The 18,914-nt window shown below is 36.0% G+C and overlaps 1 protein-coding gene across 1 annotated transcript in view; it reads right to left on the bottom strand.

Annotated features, from left to right (window-relative positions):
• LOC136043960 (pre-mRNA-processing factor 17-like) overlaps positions 1-18,914 on the bottom strand; it is a 72,816-nt gene that overhangs the window by 33,379 nt on the left and 20,523 nt on the right. The window contains exons 3-4 of the mRNA XM_065729035.1: positions 6,900-7,126; positions 1,474-1,573 (exon numbers count right to left, since the gene is read on the bottom strand). Of these exons, the coding sequence (XP_065585107.1) occupies positions 1,474-1,573; positions 6,900-7,126 (327 nt within the window). The remainder of the gene's footprint in view (positions 1-1,473; positions 1,574-6,899; positions 7,127-18,914) is intronic.

Here is an 18,914-nt window from a genome sequence, read left to right as displayed (position 1 = left end):
TTAATCTCTCTGAGGGAAGAGCCCATATATGTCCATGAAAGTAAAATAACCATGACAGTAAAGTGACAAACATATTAATTTTATGCTTAACGTGGGAAGAGCCTCCATACTTGATATACACCAATGACAGTAAAACAATCATGCCAGTAAAGTAACCAACATATTAATTTCTGTAAATATAATCTCTTTGAGAGAAGAGCCTCCATGCTTGATATACACCCATGAAAGCAAAATAACCATAACAGTAAAGTAAATAATCATGACAGTAAAGCAACTAACATGCAAAATTTATGCTGTATGAGGGAAGAGCCTCCGAACTTGATATACACCAATGTCAGTACAATAAACATGACAGTAAAGAAACTAACATATTAAAAAAACAACAGTAAAGCAGCATATAGAAAGTAAAGCAGTAAAGAGTTGTACTATTAAAAGCAAAGGCAATACTGTCGTCACTCTGAATGATTTACAACAGCGTTACCAATCTTATTTTTTTCTTTTCCTACCGAAACGATTTTTATCAGAAAGAAACAGTTAATATGAATGTAAAAAAAGGATAGGAAATTGAGGAGTTCTATTTCTGCTGGGAGAAAAAACTGGATCGATAGAAATGTCTATGCAGAATAGGCAATATTTTTTCCAATCTTGGAAACCTTATATACAGCATGCTTGGAATTACAATATTAAGGCACAATCCACTCCCTAAATATACACCACAGAATAAATGTTACACAGTATGAAAATTTGGTTCAATCACAGCTTAGATACCAATACAGTTATGAAAACTCCTATCTTGCCCATGAGAAGCTTTTGGTACAGATCTCTGAGACCGGTACCTCCTCCAAGCCCGCGCTCCGACGCGGAGATCGTACTGCAACACCATAGGTAGGAACGCAATTTTGTTTTGTTGCATACACAGCTTAGATCGCTAACGCGTTAGCATCGCTAACGCGCACTGTGTCCCAAAAATAAATCGACTTTTCATAACTGTATATTGGTATCTAAGCTGTGAGATCAAGAATGGGACACATCGCAGTGCACGCAAACTTGAGTTTCCCTTCGGGTAAACCGTCATAGCTTCAATAGCTACTTTGCACTTTGTCATTACGCACGCGCAAAGGCGGGGTCTTTAAGAGATGTGCAAGATTGATCTGTCCCAAATCTTTAATAGAGAAGATAGGAATTTTCCGTACTGCGTAATATTTATGCTGTTCTCCACATACAAAAAGTCTATGATATACAGACGTCTATGTGCCTATCTTACAATGTTAAAAAATGGGCGGGTATTTGGGTGCCTTTAGACTATGTGTGATGATGTTAATACATTGGCTACTAGAGGCTTGAGATACTAAAGATAGACGAGCACAGGCACAAATTTTATCGGTACCATAGAATTATTTCAGTTCGACGTCTGTATTACATACACTTTGTCTAATGACTAAATAAAAGTGTCAAAGAGAGAAAGAATATTACTATGAAGCATGGTTTTCTCCTCAAATGATGCATCCTCTTTTTGTCCGCGCCTCGTCTTTTGACGTTTAAATAATATTTCTTCTAATTCGGCTGCTTCTTCCTAAAATGACAGAAACAAATACACATTAAATAAGAAAAGAAAATAGACATAGATAAAGCAACATTCACTTTTGTTCATTAGCGAGCTTTGGGACCCTCAGTTCTCTACCCTTGGAGGTATTTGCAGAAATATTAAATGATAACAAACCTTTGTTGTTCAAAATTCAAAAGACTTTCGACAATCGAAAAAAACAATTGTTGTCAAATCAAACAACTTCAAAGTTCGAAAATCGTCCCCTAATTAGTCATCTTTACTAGCTTACTATATCTCCGGTTAGATCATAAGCTTAAAAGATGAACTTAATTCATGCTGTAAACGAGAGACCAAACATTTAGGATGACAACATTTTAAAACATGTTAATATTTGAACTGCAAAATCGGCTTTTTTCGCTACCCATACCCATCGCTCAGTTAAAAAGATGCTTTTTAAAACCCTTTTCCTGGAGATATCAAGATAGATTGAAGTAAATAACTTAATAATAGGTCCATTTTTGCTCAATAAAACTGGTAAGATCTTACTTATCTCACCAAAAATTCTGACCAATATTTTAAGTATTACCATAACGAGAAAGCTAGAAAAGAAACATACCTTTCAATTTGCTTACTCAATCTTACTTAATCAATTAAAGAATAAGAATTACATAATGCAAGGAACCACAAAATCAGCAACAACCAAAATTCAAAATAATAAGAACTAATTCAATGTCAACATAAAAAGATCTATGGAAAACATTAAGTCATAATATCAATGGTTATAGTCTCAAATGAAATGATAAGAAGGAAAGAAATGAGAAATGAACCGATGCAAGATAAGAAGTAAGGAAAAAATGAAGCCATAAAGTCAATAGTCAGAATGTCTAATGAAATATAAAATGTATTGAAATGGAACAAAATAAGATGTACGAAAAACACTAAGCCATAAAGTCAATGGTTAGAAAGTCGACTGAAATGAAAAAGAGGAATGAAATGAGACAAAATAAGATTTATGACAAACATTAAGCTATAAAGTTAATGGTTAGAATATTGAATGAAGTAAAAAAAGGAAAGCGTTGTATCTCTCTGTTACCGAAATGAAATTGTCATGATGTAAAAATTTACTGGCATATTTCATAGTCAACAAAAAAATAATAGGGCCACAAACTGTGTTATTATGGTATTAAATAAAAAAAAAAACTAATTTTTTTAGCTGAAAGTAAGGAGCGACATTAAAACTTAAAACGAACAGAAATTACTCCGTATACGAAATGGGTTGTCCCCTCCGCAATCCCTCGCTCTTTACGCTAAAGCTTTTAATTGTTTTAAAAAGTATAATTGTGGCAAAGAGTCAAACTTTAGCGTAAAGAGCGAGGGATTGCGGAGGGAACAACCCATTTCATATACGGAGTAATTTCTGATCGTTTTAAGTTTTAATGTCGCTCCTTACTTTATGCTAAAAAAATTAGTTTTTTTATTTAATTTCTGAACGTTTTTGAATTAATGCATGTTTGGTTTTGGCTCTCCGCACATAAATTATTAAAATGAAATTTGTATATTAATTCTTTTTTTGGCTAAATGGCTTTCTCTTAGTTTTGATCAGACGATTTTGAGAAATAAGGGGTGGGGAAGGAGGCCTAGTTGCCCTCCAATTTTTAGGTTACTTAAAAAGGCAACTAGAACTTTTAATTTTTAACGAACGTTTTTATTAGTAAAAAATATACGTAACTTAAGAATTAACTTACGTAACAAACTTTCATAACCTTATATTTTTATTATGTATACGAGGGGGTTTATACCCTCGTTAATACCTCGCTCTTTACACTAAATCGTAAGTTTTGTCCCAATTCTTTAAGAATGACCCCTGAATCAGAAAGGCCGTAGAATAAATAGTTGAAATTACTAAAAATACTTTTGCATAAAGAGCAAGGTACTTATCTCCTCCTAAATACCTCGCTCTTTATGCTAAAGTATTTTTAGAACCCCTTATATGCGTAATAATCTCTGTTCGTTTTAAGTTTCAATGCTACTTCTTCCTTTCATTTGAAAAAAGTTTTCATGTTTATTTTTCGTTGTTTTCTTATAGTAATGCTAGAAAATCCTGCGCCCTTTTCATTGAATTTTTCTTCCCCCATGACAGATTCCTCAAAGGAAAGATCCTCCAACACAGCCCCCTCTCCTCAGTCCCACCCCAAACAAAATAAAATCCCCCTAAAAACGTCTTTACACTTCCCAATAACCATTACTATATGTAAACACTGGTCAAAGTTTGTAACTTGCAGCCCCTCCCCCAGGGATTGTGGGGGAGTAAGTCATCCCCAAAGACATAGTTATTAAGGTTTTTGACTATGCTGAACAAAATGGCTATCTCAAAATTTTGATCCGTTGACTTTTGGAAAAAAATGAGCGTGGGAGGGGGCCTAGATGCCCTCCAATTTTTTTGGTCACTTAAAAAGGGCACTAGAACTTTTCATTTCCGTTAGAATGAGCCCTCTTGCGACATTCTAGGACCACTTGGTCGATACGATGACCCCTGGGAAAAAAAAACAAAAAACCAAACAAATAAACACGCACCCGTGATTTGTCTTCTGGCAAAAAATACAAAATTCCACATTTTTGTAGATAGGAGCTTGAAACTTTTACAGTAGGGTTCTCTGATACGCTGAATCTGATGGTTTCATTTTCGTTAAGATCCTACGATCCTCGTAACTTTTGATGGGTAAGACAAAACTTGATGAAACTTATATATTTAAAATCAGCATTAAAATGCGATTCTTTTGATGTAGCTATTAATATCAAAATTCCATTTTTTAGAGTTTTGGTTACTATTGAGCCGGGTCGCTCCTTACTACAGTTCGTTACCACGAACTGTTTGAAACCAGCATTTAAAATAAGGTAACTGCGAAGTTAGAAATAAATTAGATCTACGTGGAATGGGCAACGGAAAGTGTTCCGGCATCCTTTGTTCGGCTTCGCCGATTAAAATGTTGTGAGAGCAATGGTTTGGTTTTGTTTCCTCGCTTTGATTAAATGCTGAAGTTGTCAATCTGTAAGGATCTTGAAATAAATACTAGGTACAGCAACTCGCAAAAGTGGCAAACCCGTCATTAAAACTAGCAAAAGTTGCAAACCCCTCAGCGCTGAAGATGATTGTAGCCCAACGGCCGATTATTACTTACAAGTCCCCTATATGTCTTACCATTAGAACCAAATTAGTTTTACCATCAAATACACCGAAAACAAATAATAGGTATTTCTTTAGCAATGAGAGAACTATTAAAGTTTAAGAGGCATATCTGATACCATTTCTCTACCGAAATCCAAAGTGCGAAAAACCGAATGATAAACTCGGCTGAAATCACGAACAGAAATGGGTAGAAACACAAACAAAACCGTCTTTTTTGGCCCCAGGCAAGAGTTCTTCGAAGCTTTCCAAAATGCAAAGTCATATTCATCAATCCGGCCTAAGGTCAACACTTTCCGTAAAAACCGCAGAGGTTAGACCCTTACCACTTTCTAGGAATAAGCTGAAATCGGGGTGCTAGAAAAAAAAAACAAAAAAAAAACACGACAAAACCAAAGTGTTGCGCAATTACAGAAGATTATTATGATGATTTTGAGAAAGGGAAAGTGCCTATTGATTTTAGAAAAGCTTTAATAAGCTTGATAAGAGTGAGTGTAGTAATTTTGGAGGCATTAACTATGTTTCTGGGGGAAGCAAATTACTTAGGATGATGATACTTATTAGACTAAGAGATGCTACAGGCAAAGTTTTAATAAACAACCAAGAGAGATAAAACTCTACAAAAAGAAAACTTCAAACGAGACGACGGCCAGTAGAATTGAAAGACTAAAACAACGCGGATATTTTTTACCCCTTTAGTTCATAGGTTTATAAGTTAATATCAGGCATTTAATTCAGCCTATATTAGAGCTTTAGTGAAAGTCCTATACTAGTATGGTAAGGTAAAGGTAAAGGATACGGCATTAGACTTTACAGTCCATACCGGCGGTGCTGATCTCCGTTTCTTGGCCCTTCAGCCAGGAAGTGCAATGGGGGGTTGGGGGCCAGCCATCCTGTGCATTCGCAAACCCTTCCTGTTTACCTTCCCCAGATTTCTCCAGGTACCCATTTAGAGCTGGGTCGACTCTGGCTAAGCTTACAGAGTCAGGCCACTGACCCCCGTCCCAAACTGAAGAATTGGATACGCCGGGATTCGAACCCGCGTCCTCTCAGACAAGGGATCTCGAATCCAGCGCACCAACCCACTCGGCCAGGACGGCTCCTAACTATGTTAAACTGATTAAAGCCATGCAAAAGAACAATATTGCTGCAGTTAAGGTAGGGAGTGAGGTTAGTTGCAGGTTTGGAATAAAGAGTTGAGCGGGGTTGTGCCTTATCACCGTTTATATTGGTTATTTTAATAGACTTTGTACTAAGGAACGTGGCAAAGGCCGTGAGAGAGCACTGAATGAAATGCAAAGGTAAAACTCTCCCAGAACATGATTCTGCAGATGATTTGAGCGTCATTTCTGGATCAATGGCACTAGAAAATCAGAAGTGGCTTTTCCGCAAGTAAATTAAAAAATCTAGCACCTTTTTACCTTTTTTATATTACTTTAATGTTCTTACGTTGAACGAACGTCCAGCAACGTTCGTAAGTAATGATATTAGAAAATAAAATTTCTTATCTTCTTATCTAATTTCTTATCAAACAGAAACTCCTGAGGTTTAACCTCAAACGACCTCAAGCTTATTCACCTCAAGCTTATTTAACCTCAAGCTTATTCTCTAAGTTTTTGAAATAATGGATAAAAATACATAAGTTGGTGAAATGTATGTTTACACTGTGGAGTCAAATCGCCCAATTAACTTTATCGACTTTTATCCTTAGCACAACTTTTACTTAGGTGACTTTACGCATGCTTTTAATCAATTGAAGCACTTTTATTTGCTTTTACCATTAGCACGACAGTAATCGTGGGTATCTACCAAAACTTTAAACCCCCTGAAAATTTTTAATCGTAGATATTCAATAGCATTAACTTCTACGGTTAAAAGTGGCCAAATACAGTTTCGTGTACCAGTAAAAGCTCAGCAATAATCATCAAACAACAGAAATCAAGAGATGAAAGGCCTTATATCAGAGAAGCATGATCTTAGAAGTTGCGACAAATAAAAGCACTGGACTTGTTTTAATAGCCTAACGAACATATTACTTCATAACTTGAAACAATCAGCTAATTTAAGCTCATACTTGTTTTTTAACTAAGTACTGAAAAACATATTTTAAAGTTCACTGAAAAACATATTTTCAAACAGCTTGAAAAATAAAAAAATATATTATCTTACCGGTGATGGTTTTGCAACCGTCTTCTCATCAACAAATTTACCCCATGGACCAAGAAATCCTTCGGTATCTTCAGGGTTGTCATTAGTTTCTCTTTTTCTTTTATCTAGAGGACGTTTTTCTGTCGACTCGAAAACTGAAGCGCCATCTTTTTTCTCTGCAGTGCCTGAGGAGCCAATAAATTGGCATGGCTGAGACTTCCCATCTAAAGACGGGTCAATGGCATAGCCTGTTGAATAAAAACAAAGCTATGAAAATTACGCTATAAGAATTTATCAGATCAGAAGGAATAACCAAGAGGAGTGTTAGTTTTGAAAATAAGAAAAGGCAAATTATACAAAACGAATACACAAAAATGAAAGGCTGTAAAGATTGGTATATTTCTGGAGGATAAAGAAAAGTAATAAATATGTAAGTGTATTTTTGCATCACCTAAATGACGTGCTCCTCTTGGAAATTAAAGAAAACACAAAAGTAGTATACAAATCTTCATTCAAATCAGTGGAAGGGGATGGTGCAATGTAAAGGACTGCAGACTAATACAATGGTACCATGTTACTCCACAGAATGATTAAAAATGAATCTTTCGTGGCTGATCTAAAGCTCACTCAGACATGAATTATTTTCACACATCAATGGATGCATTGTTTTACTCACTGATTTTTATTATTATTAAATAAAAAAAACTAATTTTTTTAGCTGAAAGTAAGGAGCGACATTAAAACTTAAAACGAACAGAAATTACTCCGTATATGAAATGGGTTGTACCCTCCGCAATCCCTCGCTCTTTACGCTAAAGCTTTTAATTGTTTTAAAAAGTGTAATTGTGGCAAAGAGTCAAACTTTAGCGTAAAGAGCGACGGATTGCGGAGGGTACAACCCATTTCATATACGGAGTAATTTCTGTTCGTTTTAAGTTTTAATGTCGCTCCTTACTTTCAGCTAAAAAAATTAGTTTTTTTTTATTTAGTTTCTGAAGGTTTTTGAATTAATGAATGTTTGGTTTTGGCTCTCCGCACATAAATTATTAAAATGAAATTTGTATATTAATTCTTTTTTTGGCTAAATGGCTTTCTCTTAGTTTTGATCAGACGATTTTGAGAAATAAAGGGCGGAGAAGGAGGCCTAGTTGCCCTCCAATTTTTCGGTTACTTAAAAAGGCAACTAGAACTTTTAATTTTTAACGAACGTTTTTATTAGTAAAAAATATACGTAACTTAAGAATTAACTTACGTAACAAACTTTCATAACCTTATATTTTTATTATAAAATAATAATACAATTTATTTATAACCCACAAAGTACATTAAACTGTGGAGTAAACACACAAAAAAAGAAAAAACAAGACAAAAAACATAATAACATAAATAACATAGCAGCATAACGACATACAACATAAATAAATTACCTCCAATCAAAAAATGGCCAAAGAGGGTCAAAAACACCGACCATTTGCCGAGTTTTAAAACATATATCTTTAGATAAATGTTTCAGTCGCGAGGGCGCATCAACGATGTCAAATTTAGAGACGACTGTATGATTCCGATACCACCGAGGCAGACGCAGCAAATACTTGCAGTACTTAAAATATCCTGAACGTATTTTCTTTGTATCCTTCTTGCGAAGGAGGAAAGCAAAACCAGAAAGATAAAAAACAGCAGGGGCACAAAAACTAGAATAAAGACGGCATAGTCCATTTCGGTTATACCGACCACGATTTGGGGAAATTTTCGCGTATCCAACCCGCATACTTTTCAGCACGCTGGACGTAATAGCGGAGCAAGTAGACGAAAGTGACGTGGAAAAAGAGAGACCCAACCATTTAATACTTGCTAAACATGGTATAGTTGAAGAACCCAAGCAAAGAGGTGATGCTGGTGGAGGACTCCCAAAACACAAAAACTCACATTTGGAGGCATTAACTGAAAGGCCTACTGTGGATAGTGCGGCTGAAAGCCGGTAGAAGTTGGTAATTAGACTATTTTTTGTCCGGCTAAGAAGCAGAGCATCATCAGCATATGCAACGTGACTAATGCCTAAATTATCATTTTAAAAAATTGACAGTTGAAGACGTTGGAGACACGAAGCTAAAACACATTTAAAAATGCTCGGGGATAACACGGCACCTTGCCTAACGCCTTTTTTAACAGGAATATACTCCCCTACCGTACCATTCCACTTCACCCTAACTGAAGAATTAGCATACCAATACTTAAGCACGGAAACAATAGAAAGGTTAACGCCCGAGGCTGCTAGAGAAAACAAAGCATTTGAATGAATTACATTATCAAAAGCACTAGATATGTCAACAGTCAAACAATACAGGGGACTTATTTGAGCAACAGCTTGTTTCATTAGCCGACCCACAATATGGTGAGCTTGAAAACAGTCCATACCTTTTCTAAAACCAAGCTGGAAGGGTGTAAAATTGCACTTGGAGTTAATGGCCGGTAGCAATACATATTCAAATAGCTTACTAACAAAACAAGACACAGTGATAGGACGATAATTAGAGCAAGCACTGGGGTCCTTACCCCTCTTGACTATGGGATATATACAACCGGACAAAAAACTATCTGGCACAACGGACTGTGCCAAACACATCTGAAACAATAATTGCAAATGCTTCAGCAGTTCAGGACAATCATAAGCAAAAAACTTGAAGCAAAGACCATCACTATCGAGAGACTCAGACTTATTCACTTGCATAAGAGCTCGGAGTATAACACCAGATTCCACCGACAACACTTGAGATTGGTTGATACGAATTGGGAGGATTGAGTTTACAAGCTTTGTAAAATGATTTTGGAGATTAATATTAAACGAAAGCAAAATATTTTTATAATGAGAAACGAAGTCACATAGCCGAAGAGACGAATTAATTGGAGGTGAACACTTAACACTGTTTATAACACGATCCCAGGATTTCTTGTCACAAGGACCATCCCAGGCATTCAGTCTCACTCTACGCAGGGAATATTTGTACTCTCGTTTGGTTTTCTGTTTTATTTGATGTACTGAACCAGAAGAAGGACGATTACAGGCTATCCACATACGGAGCCAGAACTTAGCTTTTTGCTTAGCTATCTTCACTTTAGGATCAACTTTCCAAAAGAGATTGCGAGTACCCGTTCGCACGCACTCGGAGGGTACAGCTGTTTTAGCGGCAGACTTTAGACAGAACACTATTTGCTGATAATACGAGTTGATATCTATCCGCGTTGAAGTTGTAGATACAGATGTTTGCAATAAGGGGAAAGGCACTTTAATAGATCATAATAACTGGGACAATGTCAATACATAAAGTGGAACATTGGTATTTTCCCAATTTAACTTTGAGAACCACTTGGGAGAGCTACGTTGCACGGAGGTTGCCATGGAGCAAGATAGTCGGCACGTGATTGGTAAATGGTCGTCGTCGATTTTAGAGTCGTCCACATGAACTATTGATGAAAGTAGAGTTGAATCTGACACAATTACATGATCAAGGTTGGAAGTAAGACCACCACGATTGTGAATATAAGTAAATAGAAGATCTTTATCAGCAAGATGGAATCCTCCAGGTAGTGAATCGAGAAAGATTTCAGATCGGTCGGAATTAGATAATAAGTCAGTGTTCATGTCACCGGCGAGAACCCATTTGGTATTTTGTTTTGAAAGGTCGCTAAGTAGTGTTCGTAGGCGATTACATGCTTGTGAAAAACTAGACAATGACTGCACAGTCTTTTTATTACAGGGGAAATAAATGTTTATAAATGCGGTATCACCACATTTTATCGCTAAGATGTTAGCGTCGCTTTGCAATAATATCGGCTGAGTCTCGTGTCTGAAATAGATGGCCAGACCTCCTGATGGTCTTCCACGGTTTTTTTGGGCGGCTCTCAAGAAGGTATAATGGGTCCGAGAACGCTTTAGGCTATCAACATTCGCTTTAGAGAGAAGGTGCTCCTGTAGAAACACAATATCATTTTCAAGTAGCTCACTTATCAGTAGATCCTTGTCTTTTGTACCATTAATATTAAGGGAAACAAAGCTAAACGGAGTTTGAGCATTCATTTATTAGCATTGTTGAGAGCCGATCGGAGAACTTTGCATTTCAGGCTAAAACTTACGTGTTCCATAGTACAATTTGCACATTTTGGTGAGGCTTGGCAAGGGTTTTCCTTGGAATTCACATGAGGGCCAGAACATCTGGAACACTTGGGATGTGCTGGTGAGCTGGGACACGCTCCAATCAGGTGATCAGTACTTTGACAGCGAAAGCATCGACGCGGAATGGATTGAAAGGGCTTAGCGCGAAAAATTTCATATCCAATACGGATTCCCGACTCCAGAACCGCATTCAGAGCGGTTTTGTCGACGAACTCGAGGCGAAAAGTACGAGAGTCGCCGATTTGACTAGCACTAATAAGTCCTTCCACTGAGGCCTCCAAATCAGCTCTTGAATAATTATGGGGTATATCCCGGACCACAGCTAAAGGCTTTTTATCAATGTATTATGTATACGAGGGGGTTTGTACCCTCGTTAATACCTCGCTCTTTGCACTAAATCGTAAGTTTTGTCCCAATTCTTTAAGAATGACCCCTGAATGAGAAAGGCCGTAGAATAAATAGTTGAAATTACTAAAAATACTTTTGCATAAAGAGCAAGGTATTTATCTCCTCCTAAATACCTCGCTCTTTATGCTAAAGTATTTTTAGAACCCCTTATATGCTTAATAGTCTCTGTTCGTTTTAAGTTTCAATGCTACTTCTTCCTTTCATTTGAAAAAAGTTTTCATGTTTATTTTTCATTGTTTTCTTATAGTAATGCTAGAAAATCCTGTCCCCTTTTCATTGAATTTTTCTTCCCCCATGACAGATTCCTCCAAGGAAAGATCCTCCAACATAGCCCCCTCTCCTCAGTCCCACCCCCAAACAAAATAAAATCCCCCTGAAAACGTCTTTACACTTCCCAATAACCATTACTATATGTAAACATTGGTCAAAGTTTGTAACTTGCAGCCCCTCCCCCAGGGATTGTGGGGGAGTAAGTCATCCCCAAAGACATAGTTATTAAGGTTTTTGTCTATGCTGAACAAAATGGCTATCTAAAAATTTTGATCCGTTGACTTTTGGAAAAGAATGAGCGTGGGAGGGAGCCTAGATGCCCTCCAATTTTTTTGGTCACTTAAAAAGGGCACTAGAACTTTTAATTTCCGTTAGAATGAGCCCTCTTGCGACATTCTAGGACCACTTGGTCGATACGATGACTCCTGGAAAAAAAAAACAAATAAACAAACAAATAAACACGCACCCGTGATTTGTCTTCTGGCAAAAAATAAAAAATTCCACATTTTTGTAGATAGGAGCTTGAAACTTTTACAGTAGGGTTCTCTGATACGCTGAATCTGATGGTGTCATTTTCGTTAAGATCCTACGACTTTTAGGGGGTGTTTCCCCCTATTTTCCTAAATAAGGCAAATTTTCTCAGGCACGTAACTTTTGATGGGTGCGACTAAACTTGATGAAACTTATATATTTAAAATCAGCATTGAAATGCGATTCTTTTGATGTAGCTATTGGTATCAAAATTCCATTTTTTAGGGTTTTGGTTACTATTGAGCCGGGTCGCTCCTTACTACAGTTCGTTACCACGAACTGTTTGATTTTTTATTTTTATTTTTTTGATTTGCTGAGAAAAAACTGACGCTCACTCCTTTTGAGCAGTGATTGAGAAGCCAATAAATAGGCATCACAAAAACTACACATTTAAAAGGGATCAAAATCCTAGCCTGTCGAAAGATTAAGATTTGAAAATAGAAAGAATATAACCTTTTTAGATATTAATCGCTTTTATTTAACTCCGTATATATATATATATATATATATATATATATATATATATATATATATATATATATATATATATATAAACAAGCAACTTAGATCTACAGAGGGTTTCAGACTTCCCTCATCAAACAGTTCGTGGTAACAAACTGTAAGTAAGGATTAATGCGGATCAATAAGAACCAAAACTCTAAGAACCAGAGTTATGATAAAATTAGATACATTAAAAGAATATAATTTTTATGTTAATTCAAAAAAGATAATGTTTATTAAGTATAATATTACCCATCAATATAGAAGAGCCTGTTAAAATTTGCCCAATTTTGAAAAAGGTAGAAACATTACCGAAATGTCAAGCGATTTTAATGAAAACCACACCAGCAAATTCAGCATACCAGAGAATCCTACTGTAGAGGTTTTGAGCTCTTATACACAAAAATGTAGAAATTTGCCGTTCTTTGTCAGAAAGAAAGATCGCAGATTTGAGTGCATATTTGTTAGTTCGTTTTTTCCCAGGGTTGATCATATCAAACTAGTGATTTTAGAAGATCGAAAGAGGGCTCATTTGATCGGAAATCGAAAGTTGTAGTGTTTTTGATCCGAAAGATCGGAGGGGAGCTCACCCCTCTCCCCTCAAACGCCCCCTTTTCTACTTAGTTTTCTGATCAAAATTTTGAGGTGCTTTCTTTTTCGGTATGGTTGAAAGGTCCAGTTACTATGCTTTTGGGGATAATGAGAACCCCTGGGAAAGGGACTGTAAGTTACGAAATTTTCCAATTGTTTACGCATAACATTTGCTACTTGGATACATACAGATATTTTTAGGAAGGTGGATTCTGCTTGAAAAAGTCTTCAACGATGAGAATTTTTGGGGGGAGGAAACCTGATATGCTAAGAAGAATTTAGAAAATTTTCAGACGAAATAATCCGCAAGAAATTTTCCAGTGAAATTTTCAGCGAGAATAGAATTGTCCAGGGTAGGGGGTGTAACATGGGAGTAAACATACTTTGAGGAATTTTCAGGGGAGGAAGGAGGAATTCCATAGGATTTTCCATGGAGGGAAGATGGATTTCCTGGCATTTTTTTGACAAACAATCAGTAATTAACTATAAAAACTTTTTTTTAGCTGAAAGTAAGGAGCAGCATTAAAACTTAAAACGCGCAGAAATTATACCATATATGAAGGGGATACTTCCCTCCTCCATACCTTTCTCTTCACGCTAAAGTTTTTACCACTTAAAAAAAAACTTCCTATTCTAATTAAACGGCCCTTGTGTTTCAGGAGCTGTTCTTTAAGGATTGGGACAAACAGTCAAACTTTAGCGTAAGGAACAAGGTATTGAGGAGGGGGGCTTCATATACACAATAATTCTAGTTCGCTTTGAGTTTTAGTGTTGCTCCTTACTTTCAGTTGAAAAAACTTATTTTTTATATTTTCATTTTCTGATGGTTTTATAAACAATGCCGGTAAATCTGGCTCAGCCTCCATGAAAAATTCCCTTTCCTCACGGGAGACTCCTCTGTGGAAAGTCCCTCTACATAAAATACACCCCCCATCGTAAAATTCCTTCGAGAAAGTTTCATACTTTCTGAAAATCCCCCTTTCCACAAAATTTCTTGCAGATGATTCAGTCTGAAAAATTCTCCTTAGCATGCATTCATTCGAAAAAGACTAAGTTCCAATCGCTTTTCCGATCACTACGGAAATCCTTCTACTTCCGTGGAAATTAAATCCCAGAAATCCAAAGACGCTGAAACTTTCCCCTGGACATTCCCCCAGAACATCTCCACATACAAAATTGGATAGGCCAAGAAAAAGTAAGACAAATAAAAAGAACTTCGCATAGGAATTCTGTCAAATTCACCCAGCGTAAAATTTTCTCTGGAAAGTTCACCCCCAGAAGTTTCTCTCCGCTTAGAGAATTATCTCCTTGGAAACCTAAAAAGAGCATAAATCCCCCTCCCCCTAAAAACGTCTGTATACTTCCCAATAACAAATACTTTACCTAAATATTGGACTAATTTTATAATTTAATAACCTATCCCCCAGGGGGGGAGGTGGGAATCATGTATCTCCAAAGGCATAATTTTGGGACTTTTCAACTATGCTGAACAGATTGGTTATCTCAAATATTGATCGGTCGATTTTTTTTTGGGGGGGGGGGGGAAGAGGCGTGGGAGGCGGGGACTAGTTGCCCTCAAATCTTTTTGGTCACTTAAACAGGGCACTAGAACTTTTAATTTCCATTCAAATGAACCTTCTCCCAATTTTCTAGGACCATTGGTTCGATACGATCACCCCTGGAAAAAAAAAGAAAAAAATAAACACGCATCCGTGATCTTTATTCTGACAAAAAAGTAAATAAAAAATTCGACCTTTTTGCATTCTTTGACTTTTAGATGGTGTTTCTCCCCTTTTTCGAAAATCATACAAATTTCCTCAGGCTCGTAGCCTTTTATTGGTAACACTGAGCTTGCAAAATCGTATATATTTGGAATCAACGCAATCAGCTGATTCTTTTGATCCTATTGAGCCGCGTTGCTCCTTATTTGAATTAATTTAAAAAACACATTCCACAGAACAAGTTTTTCAAAGAAAAGTAATGAGCTCCATTAAGCCAAAAATGAGCAAAAATAAAGTTAAATAATCTTCCAAGCGTAAAGATACCACAAATCACTATAAATAAATAAATGAAACTCAAAATGAAGAGAAATTACAGTAAACATCCGAGTAAAACTCAAAACGAGCCAAACTTAACCTAAGAAGGGCTGATAACCCTCATTCCTTCTAAAAGACCAGAACACAATTGGCGCTTTACTGAAAAAGAAAAACGCTTGGAAGATTATTTGATTTTATTTTTGCTCATTCTTGGTTTAATAGAGCTCTTTACCTTTCTTTGAAAAACTTGTTCTGTGGGAAGTTTTTTTTTAAATTAATTTCTGCTCCTTTTTTTACTGAAATAGTCTTTTTCATGGGAAAAATAATATTTTATATCTTTTCAGTTTTTTTTATAAGATTCCATAGCATGGGTTGCTATTTGTATGCTAGGAAAACTTTTTCAACAATTTTTAATTGTTGTACACATTAAAAAATATAAATGTCTTAATATAATAGCCTAATATCTATAATAGCAATAATATATAATTTTTAGTTATTTATCTTATTTTAGAACAGACTTATCTTTTGATTTTTTAAACGAAAAAATTTGGTTTCAAAATATTGTCACTTTCCAGTTGAAGACTCAAAAGCCATCCTAATCCTTTTATCCTACGACATTGAACGACAAATTACGTTTAAAATGGCTTAACTTTTTTCACTTTAATAAATGAAAAATTATTAAAACTTTAAGAAATATATACCTTGTTCTTTACGCTAAAGTTTGAATTTTTGTTCTAATTATTTAAGAATGACTCCTGATCACATAAGGCCGTTTAATCAGAATCATCATCTCTTTTAAAAATTTCTATAAAAAAAACTTTAGCGTAAAGAACGAGGTATTGAGGACGGGGTGACCACCCTCAAATACGTAAGATTTTCTGTTCGTTTGAAGTTTAATATTGCTCTTTACTTTCCTACAACATATTTTTTATTTAATTTCTGGTCTTTCTTAAATAATCCTGGGAAATCCGGCTGCCCCCCCCAAAGGGAATTTTCTTCCCGGTGAAAAATTCCTCCATAAAAGATCCTCTCACATACCCCTCCCCCTCTCTTAGAAAAATCCCCATTAAAACGTCTATATACTTCCCAATAACCAATACTACATGTAAACAATGGGAAAAGTTCATAGCTTGTAGCCCTTCCCCAGGGACTGTGGGGGGTTAAGTCATCCTCAAAGACATAGTTGTTAGAGTTCGACTATACTGTAAATAATGGCTAACTCAAAATTTTGATCGGGCGACTTTGGGTTAAAAAAAAACTAGCGTGGGAGGGGGTCTAACTGCACTCCAACATTTTTGGCCACTTAAAAAGGGCACTAGAAGTTATTTCCGATCAAATGAGCCTTTTCCCGATCTTCTGCGACCACTGGTTCGATACCATCACTTCAGGAAAAAAACTAAACAAAAGAAAAACAAATAAACCACCATCCGCGATCTTTCTTTGGGCAAAAATGCGAAATTCCCCATTTTTGTATAGGCCCCTATGAGCTTGAAACCTCTAAGTGAGGTTCCCTGGAATGCTGAATCAGACAGTGTGATTTTCATTAAAATCATTAGATATTTTGCGGGTGTTCCCCCTTTTTCAAAAATTGGGCAAATATTTTCAGGGTTGTAATTGTTGATGGGTAGCATTAAATTTGATGAATTTCATATTTTTTGAACGAGCATCAAAATTCGATTCTTTTGATGTATCTGTCAAACAGTTCGTGGTAACGAACTGTAGTAAGGAGCGACCTGGCTCAATAGTAACCAAAACTCTAAAAAACGGAATTTTTATGACAATAGTTACATCAAAAGAATCGCATTTTAATGCTGATTTTAAATATATATATTATTTCATTAAGTTTAGACTTACCCATCAAAAGTTACGAGCCTGAGAAAATTTGCCTTATTTTAGAAAATAGGGGAAAACACCCCCTAAAAGTCATAGAATCTTAACGAAAATCACACCATCAGATTCAGCGTATCTGAGAACCCCATTGTAGAAGTTTCAAGCTCCTATCTACAAAAACGAGGAATTTTGCATTTTTTACCAGAAGGCAGATCACGGATGCGTGTTTATTTATTTGTTTATTTGTTTGTTGTTTTTTCCCCCAGGGGTGATCGTATTGACCCAGTGGTCCTAGAATCTTGCGAGAGGGCTCATTCTAACGGAAATGAAAAGTTCTAGTGCCCTTTTTCAGTGACCCAAAACATTGGAGGGCACCTAGGCCCCCTCCCACGCTAATTATTTTCCCAAAGTCACCAGATCAAAATTCTGAGATAGCCATTTTATTCAACGTAGTCGAAAAACCTTATAACTATGTCTTTGGGGACGACTTACTCCCCAACAGTCCTCGTGGGAGGGGCTACAAGTTACAAACTTTGACCAGTGCTTACATATAGTAATGGTTGTTTGGAAGTGTACAGACGTTTTCAGGGGGATTTTTTGGTTTGGGGGGGGGGGGTTGAAAAGAGGGGGATATGTCAGGGGAACTTTCCTTGGAGGAATTTATCATGGGGGAAGATTTTCGCAGGATTTTCTAGCATTTAAAAAAAACAATTCAGTTGAAAGTTTTTTCAACTGAAATTAAGGAGCAGAATTAAAACCAATTAAAACGAACAGAAATTATTACACATATGATGGGCTCACCTCCTCCTAATACCTCGCTCTTTACGCTAAAGTATTTTCAGTAATTTCAACTATTTATTCTAGGGCTTTTGTGATTCAGAGGTCATTCTTAAGAAATTGGAACAAAATTTAAGCTTTAGTGTAAAGAGCGAGGTATCGACGAGGGGGTGAACCCCCTCATATACGTAATAAAAACATGAAAATACATAAGTTTGCTACGTAAGATAATTTATAAGTTATGTATGTCTTTTACTAATAAAAACATTCGTAAAAAATTAGAAGTTCTAGTTGCCTTTCTACGTAACCAAAAAACCGGAGAGCAACTAGGTCTCCTCACCCGCTTCTTTTTTTTCTCAAAATCGTTCGATCAAAACTATGAGAAAGCCATTTAGCCAAAAAAAAATAAATATGCAAATAACGTTTTAATTATTCATCTGCGGAGAGCCAAAATTAAAACATGCATTGATTCAAAAACTTTCAGAAATTAAATAAAAAAAAACAAGTTTTTTTTTTAATGGAAAGTAAGGAGCGACATTAAAACTTAAAACAAACAGAAATTACTTCGTAGGTGAAAATTACTTCGTTCTTCCTCATCAACAGCCTGCTCTTTACGCTAAAGTTTTTTACTGTTTTAAAAAGTAGAGTTAAGAGAAAGAGTCAAACTTTAACGTAAAGAGCGGGGCGTTGATGAGGAAGCAGCCCCTTTCACATACGAAGTAATTTCTGTTTGTTTTAAGTTTTAATGTCACTCCTTACTTTCCGTTAAAAAAAATTGTTTTTTTTTATTTAATTGTTATCAAGACTCTGTTTCTTAGTGTTTCAGCTACTATTGAGCAGCATCGCTTTTAACTTACAGTTTTTTACCATGAACTGTTTGAAACAAACTTCTTTTTTTAGTTTAATTCTGCCTTATGCATG

The sequence above is a fragment of the Artemia franciscana genome, chromosome 2 (assembly GCF_032884065.1).
Source record: "Artemia franciscana chromosome 2, ASM3288406v1, whole genome shotgun sequence".
In the NCBI taxonomy this organism is placed as follows: domain Eukaryota; kingdom Metazoa; phylum Arthropoda; class Branchiopoda; order Anostraca; family Artemiidae; genus Artemia; species Artemia franciscana.
The sequence above is the reverse complement of the archived record's forward strand: the minus strand, read 5'-3'. Positions and strand labels throughout refer to the sequence as shown.